This window comes from Jaculus jaculus, chromosome 1, assembly GCF_020740685.1.
Source record: "Jaculus jaculus isolate mJacJac1 chromosome 1, mJacJac1.mat.Y.cur, whole genome shotgun sequence".
Taxonomy (NCBI): Eukaryota; Metazoa; Chordata; class Mammalia; order Rodentia; family Dipodidae; genus Jaculus; species Jaculus jaculus.
The window spans coordinates 273676542-273683606 of NC_059102.1; the positions used below are offsets into that span (position 1 = coordinate 273676542).

A 7065-nucleotide genomic window follows, 5' to 3' on the forward strand; every position below is an offset into this window, starting at 1 on the left:
GGCTGACCTGGAATTCACTATGTAGTCTCAGGGTGGCCTTGAATTCACGGCAATCCTCCTACCTCTGCCTCCTGAGCACTGGGATTAAAGGTGTGTGCCACCATGCCCAGCTTAGACATATATAATTTTTAAGAGTTTCATGCTCAAACAAATGAGAAAGCCACACTGCTAATACATGTAATTTTAAATGTAGGTTCAGAATGTGAGTGAAAACATGAAATATTGTTTTTCTGAGTCTGCCTTATCTCACTTAACATGACTTTTTTTTTTTTTTTTTTTTTTGAGGTAAGGTCTTGCTGTAGCCCAGGCTGATCTGGACTTCACTATGTAGCCTCAGGCTGGCATTGAACTCACAGTGATACTCCTACCTCAGCCCCTCCCTCCACCGAGTGCTGAAGGTTTGTGCCACCACACACAGTTTAACATGACTTCTAATTGCATCCATTTTCTTTCTTTTTTTTTTAAATTAATTAATTAATTTATTTATTTGAGAGTGACAGACACAGAGAGAAAGACAGATAGAGGGAGAGAGAGAGAATGGGTGCGCAGGGCTTCCAGCCTCTGCAAACGAACTCCAGACGCGTGCGCCCCCTTGTGCATCTGGCTAACGTGGGACCTGGGGAACTGAGCCTCGAACCGGGGTCCTTAGGCTTCACAGGCAAGCGCTTAACCGCTAAGCCATCTCTCCAGCCCTGCACCCATTTTCTTGAAACTGTCATGAGTTCATTTCTCTTTATGGATGCATAAAATTTCATTGAGTATATGTACACTATTTTCTTTTTCTGAGACAGTGTCCCAGGTTGTTTTTGATTTTGCAAGGCAACAGAGGCTGGTTTCAAACTCCTGATCCATCTGCTGGGATTAGAAGTATGCACCACTATACCCAGTTTGTATGGTGCTAGGGACTGAGCCTAGAGCTTCATGCATGCTAGAATGCATTCTATCAACTCTGCCACACCCCTGACTTCATCATGCTTTCTTTCTCCATTCATCTGTCGCTGGACAGGTAGGCTGATTCCATCTTTCCAGCTATTATGAATAGAACAGCAATAAACATGAGTGGAGGTAGTGTCCTCCCTGTCCTCCAAGAGCTTACATACCAGTGGGAGAGATAGGCAACAGTAAGTGGGACATGGACTGTGGATGGCAGAAATAAAGTGAATCAACTATGTAGGGGATTCCAGATGGGGGTGGGCATGACCTTTTAAATAGGGTTGTCAGGGAAGACTTTATAATCTCGAGAATACCTATTTGATTAAAGGTGAAGTCAGGGGAGACCTGAAGAAAACATTGCCAAGGCCCTGAATTTTGACAACTGACAAGGAGGCCCTTTTGGCAAGAATGCTATGAAGAGGAGGAGATAAAGACGCAGGGCCCAGGAGTGGCAAGGCCTGAGGAATCATGTCAGAGATTTTGCTTTTGCCTTCTGAAACAAGAAGACTTTGGGGAGTTTTGAGTGGAGGAATGATGCCATTTGATATTGTGATTGTTTGAGTCAGGTGTTCCCCATAAACTTAGGTGTTCTTAATGCTAGGTTCCCAGCTGATGGAGATTTGGGAATTAATGCCTCCTGGATGGAGGGTATTGTTGGGGGAGGGCTTATGAGTGTTTTAGCCAGTCTCCTTATGCCAGTGTTTGGCACATTCTCCTGTTGCTATTGTCCACCTTATGTTGGCCAGGGGGTGATATTCACCCTCTGCTCATGCCATTGTTTTCCCCTGCTATCGTGGAGCTTCCCTTTGAGGCTATCAGCCAAAATAAATCTCTCAAGCTGATCTTGGTTGGATGATTTCTACCAGCAATGGGAACCTGACTGCAACAGGTATGTTTTAATGTCACTCTAGATGTTTACAGGTGATGGAGGAAGAAAGACCAGTTAGAACCACTTCCCACAGACCGGATGGCTTAGGTGGCACTGGTGGCACTAAGGGTGGCAGGAAGTGGGTATATTACAGTTGTTCTCTGAAGATCCAATAGGATTTTCTGATGTATGAAATCTGGAGTAGAAATTCAATAAGATTCAAGAATGAGGGCTAGTGGCTCAATGGATAAAGTGCTTGTCATGTAAGCATGAGTACCTTAGTTCATATCCCCAGAACCTATACAAAGCTAGACACTTAAGCAAGACTGTTTGCAATCCCAGAAGGGAAGTGGAAACAGAAACCTCCTGTAAGTTCGTGGTAAACAATGAGAACAGAGATCCTGCCTCAAACGAGGTGGAAGGTGAGGACCGACACCCTAGTTGTCTTCCAACCTCCATATGTGCAGTGTGGTACGTGTGTGCCCACCACACATGTGAACCCACACATACACACTCCACCTGCAAATAGATTGAAGAATGGCATTCAAGTTTTAATCTGAGCTACTAGAAAGGAAGGAGATATTGCTTCCTGAGGTTAGGTTGGCTATGGAAAGAACACTTTTGAGAGATCAGCAAGCCAGTGCTGTCTGTCCAGGGTATGCTTGAGAGTCCCACTAGTCAAGCAGCTAGGTTTCCAGGAACAAGGCTAGGAGAGGGCTTACCTATTTAAAAAAATCATACAGAAGGAGAAAAGTGTTAAACTTTGGCTAACAGGGCTTAGAATTTGATCCAGAAGAGATGTCAGTGTAGGCTTTCTTGAGAATGTGATTCTAAGCTTGGATTGACAGTTGAAGAAAGAACAGGAATTAAATAATAAAGAGGAGGAAAGGAAGTCTAGCAGTGAGAATAGTATTGCAAAGTCCCTGTGGTAGATGGGAACTCTCCAGACCATGATCTTGACTGTTCCCATCACTGCCATCTCTGTTCAGACCTGGAATGTAGGGACAGTCAATCCCTTATGTGAGAATTGCATCTGTTCCTGGTGGCACTGAGACCATGACCCCATTGAGTCATTCCTGTGACTGGGCACTTGATCTGAGCAGGAAACAGAGGACAGATAGTGCAGGTCAGTCCCTCAGTACAGGGATACCACGCCATATCCTTTTTGGTGGCATCACATTGTGTGTGATGAGTGTCCTTGGGGTGTGTGGTGGCAGCCTGTGCTGACTTATCAGTATTCATGAGCAGAACAGGGAAGTTTGATGTAGGAGAATGTTTGATCTGTTTATTGAGGCCTAAATTCTCCCCCCCCCCTTTTTTGGGGTAGGGTTTTACTCTAGCCCAGGCTGACTTGGAACTCTGTAGGTCTAGGTTGGTTTTGCACTCATAGTGACCATCCTACCTCTGCCTCCTGAGTTCTGAGATTAAAAGCATGTGCCACTATGTCTGACATGAGGGCTGAATTCTTTTTTTTAAAAGAAATATTTTTTTTAGAGAGAGAGAGAGAGAATTGGCATGCCAGGGCCTCAGCTACTGCAATTGAACTCCAGATGCTTGTGCCACCTAGTGGGCATATGTGACCTTGTGCTTGCTTCACCTTTGTGCGTTTGGCTTATGTGGGACCTGGAGAGTCAAACATGGGTCCTTAAGCTTTGTAGGCAAGCACCTTAACTGCTAAGCCACCTCTCCAGCCCATGAGGACTGAAATTCTATTGCTAGCTTCACTCCCACCCTTGACCAACATTTGCTTACCTCTTTTATTGCAGGTGGTCCCACACACATTCCTGACAGGGTGAGGTGCAGAGGGCTTCCTCCCTGGATGAAGCACAGCATGTTTTTGTAGAGACTTTCCTTTCCCACCTCGGTGGGGTGGTAGGTCACTTCAAAAGAAACCTCCATGCCTGATGTGATGTAGCCTTCTTCTGGAGTGATGGAGAAATGAGGCTTGAATTTCTTGGCATCCCATTTAAACCTTTTCCAAGACCAAAGAAGACAGATAAAACTTGATATTCTGAGGATGTTCCCAATGCTGCAAATAAAAGAATTTGCCTAGACTTTTGTGATAGGTGTTGCAGTCAACTTCACATTGCTAGGATGAATTTCCGAACAAGGCACAAGTTATGGGATGGATGGAATTTATTTGAAGCTTAAAGATCCAGGGGAAGTTCCATAATGGTGGAAGAAGTTGGCCCTTTTTCACATGTCCTTGCAGACACAGAGAGAAAAACAACCACCATCAGAACAAGCAAGCACACTCCAGAAATTTCAGGCAGAGTTCAAGCACTTTGCATATCTTTTGCTGGAAATTCCAGGCCACCCCCAAACACCTTAGGGCTGAACCTAGGACCCACCCACAATGACACCAAGTTACAAGCTTGAATAAAACTCTCAAATCTATTGGGGGAAATCCATTCAAACTACTGTGATGGGTCTCTTGTTGATTGCTCCCTAGGAACTAAGAGAGGGACCTTTTGGACAAAGCAGTTAGAAAGCATAGGCAGAGAGCATATCCTGGGTAAGGGGATTCCACTCCCACTCAGAGCTATGCCAGGGGAAGGAAGTGGCTCATGGACTATCTCAGTACTCATCAGGGACCATATGTACAAACATGCACATATGTGTTCCCAAGATGGCAGCTAGCAAGTAGCTGGGCTAGGATGGGAACTCTCCAGACCATGATCTTGACTGTTCCCATCACTGCCATCTCTGTTCAGATCCAGAATGTAGGGACAGTCAATCCCTTATGTGAGAATTGCATCTGTTCCTGGTGGCACTGAGACCATGACCCAATTGAGTCATTCCTGTGACTGGGCACTTGATCTGAGCAGGAAACAGAGGACAGATAGTGCAGGTCAGTTCCTCAGTACAGGGATGCCGCATCACATTGTGTGTGATGAGTGTCCTTGGGGTGTGTGGTGGCTGCCTGTGCTGACTTATCAGTATTCATGAGCAGAACAGGGAAGATTCTGGGAAGAAGGGCTGGGTTCCAGACCTGTTTCCTGCTCCCCCCCCAACTTTCTGGCTATAGTATCCTGGGAAAGTCACCTAAAATTTTTGAGCCTCACTTCATCTGTGAAATGGGGATGCTGTGGTACTTATGCTAGGGGATGATTTAACAGGAGATTATGTATAATGCTCAGTCTGGTACCTGCACATAATAATCTTTTGCTACATGCATCATTTTGGGAAAAGTTACTCAATCTCCTTAAATCTCAGTTTCTTCATATGTAAGATGGATCAGGAGTAGTATTCGTCTTCTAAGGATGTTGTTGGGATTATTGAGGATAAACCACAGGAAGGACAGGTGACAGGATTGAGCCACTGTTCTCTACAGCATTAATTTTAGGAGTCATGGTAGTAGCTGTCACTCTGGTAAGGCCACTGCTATCATATTTTGAGGCAGGGGGAGGACAGAAATAAGAAGTTGTTGCATTTGAAAAACAAGCATTTAGAAAGCCAGGGACAGAGATGTTTGTTTTAGTCTAGGGTGGGAGGCTCTGCTGCCCTACCTTGCACCCATGTCGCCTGTGTTCATCATGAGGATGCGGCGTGTGGCCTGTGTTTGATACACAACAGGTCCAAAGGGAAGATGCTCCTGGTCCAGGGAGATCTCCAGGGCCTGGCAGCAGCCACTGAGGAGGAAGAGGGGGCGTAGGAGCCCCATCCATTCCATGAACACTTCCTCAGAGAAAGGAGGGACACGTTTCTTTGGGGCAAAGGTGATGTCCAGCTTACAGACTTCTTTAGGCCTCAAAGTGATGTTGTGGAAGGGCTCTAAGGTAATGACCTGGACAAAAAGACACTTGACTCAGCAGCGGAAGCAGGGTGGCTTTTGAGGCCTTGATTCCTGGAGGTCTTGCTGCTAGGGTTGTTTCTGCCCAGGGGCCAAATCTCACATGTTACCAGCTTGGTCATTTTTGGTAAGTCACTTAAACCCTCCTTGGTTTGCTCTATCATGAAGGGTCATGTGTGACATATAGTGTCTAATAAATATTCATTCCCTTTCCTGCCCAATTTTTTTCTTGAGCATTTAATTTTTCCTTCCTCCTCCCTGGTCAAGTAAATAGTGACAGGAAACAGGAAACATTCAGTGCTCTGGTGTTTCTCAAGAAGTGCTCTCTGACTGGAGGTTATCATGTTAAGCAAAATAGGCCAGACTTAGAGATGAATATCACATGTTTTCTTTCATATACAGAATCTAGATGACATGACAATAGAAGGAGGACTAAGGGGGAAGGAAGACATTTAAGGTTAGAAGGGAGAACAAGACAAGACAATTAGGGAAAGAAATATAAAATATTTCATGTTTTCTCTCACATACAGAGCCTAGGTTTAACATACATATATGCATATTTATGTGACAAGAAAGTGGAAAGGAGAGGGAAGGATGGGAACCAGCACAGGGGAAGAAGGAAAGGGAGGGTAGTGGGGGTGAATAAGAGCAAGGTATAAAGGTCATATATGTATAAAATAACATCAAGAAACCCATTATTTGATATGCTAGCTAAAAAAATTAATAATAAGAAAGTCCTCTCTGGAATTGTTACCAGATTCTAGGGTCACTAGTGGACTGAATGAATCAGTGTCATGAATTCTAAACTTTGAGAGTCACTGCACAAATTCATATTTGTGTTTTTTTTTCATTGCCCTTGGCTATGGTAAAAAGCAAACCCAAATTAAGCTAAAGAAGGCCAACTCCTTAAGTTCTCTGGTCCAGAGTATGGAGCAGTTTTCACAAATGGACTGTAGTTGCAGGGAATGAGGTGAGGCGCAGAGGAGCTGTAACAGAAAAGCAATTCCAGAGATTTCCCACCAATGACAGACAACACTGGGAGCTAGCCTGAAGGCAACGGCCCAGCACAGGTCACACCAGCAACTTTGATTTGGCAGATATTACCAGCTGGGGTTATATGAAAGAAAACATGTGATAGTCATGCTTGCCCACCATGTGCAAGGCCCATTCCTGCAAACATCTAACCAACTAACCAAAAAGAATTGATATGCCCAAACTATTTGGAGCCCCATCCAATTGGGGCTGTGGACTTTAATTTGGATTAACAAGTAAATGGGAGCAATTAGTTTGCACCCCTTGTTTGGACGGCACAATGGGCAATGTGGAGTTGTAAGATAAAATACCTAGTGGGTTTCTTGCCCTGGCCGGCCTCTTACAGCCCATTTTCCTGTGTTCTTCAATCCCTAGCTGGCCCACTGTACTCCTTCCACACTGACTCACATCTATTCCTTGAAGCCTTGACCCTTAGGAG

At 44.8% G+C, this 7065-nt stretch overlaps 1 protein-coding gene across 1 annotated transcript in view; it reads right to left on the bottom strand.

Annotated features, from left to right (window-relative positions):
• The window catches only part of Hydin (HYDIN axonemal central pair apparatus protein), a 433096-nt gene that overhangs the window by 12720 nt on the left and 413311 nt on the right, over positions 1 to 7065 (bottom strand). The window contains exons 78-79 of the mRNA XM_004659564.2: positions 5311 to 5588; positions 3554 to 3773 (exon numbers count right to left, since the gene is read on the bottom strand). Coding sequence (XP_004659621.2) covers positions 3554 to 3773; positions 5311 to 5588 — 498 coding nt within the window. The remainder of the gene's footprint in view (positions 1 to 3553; positions 3774 to 5310; positions 5589 to 7065) is intronic.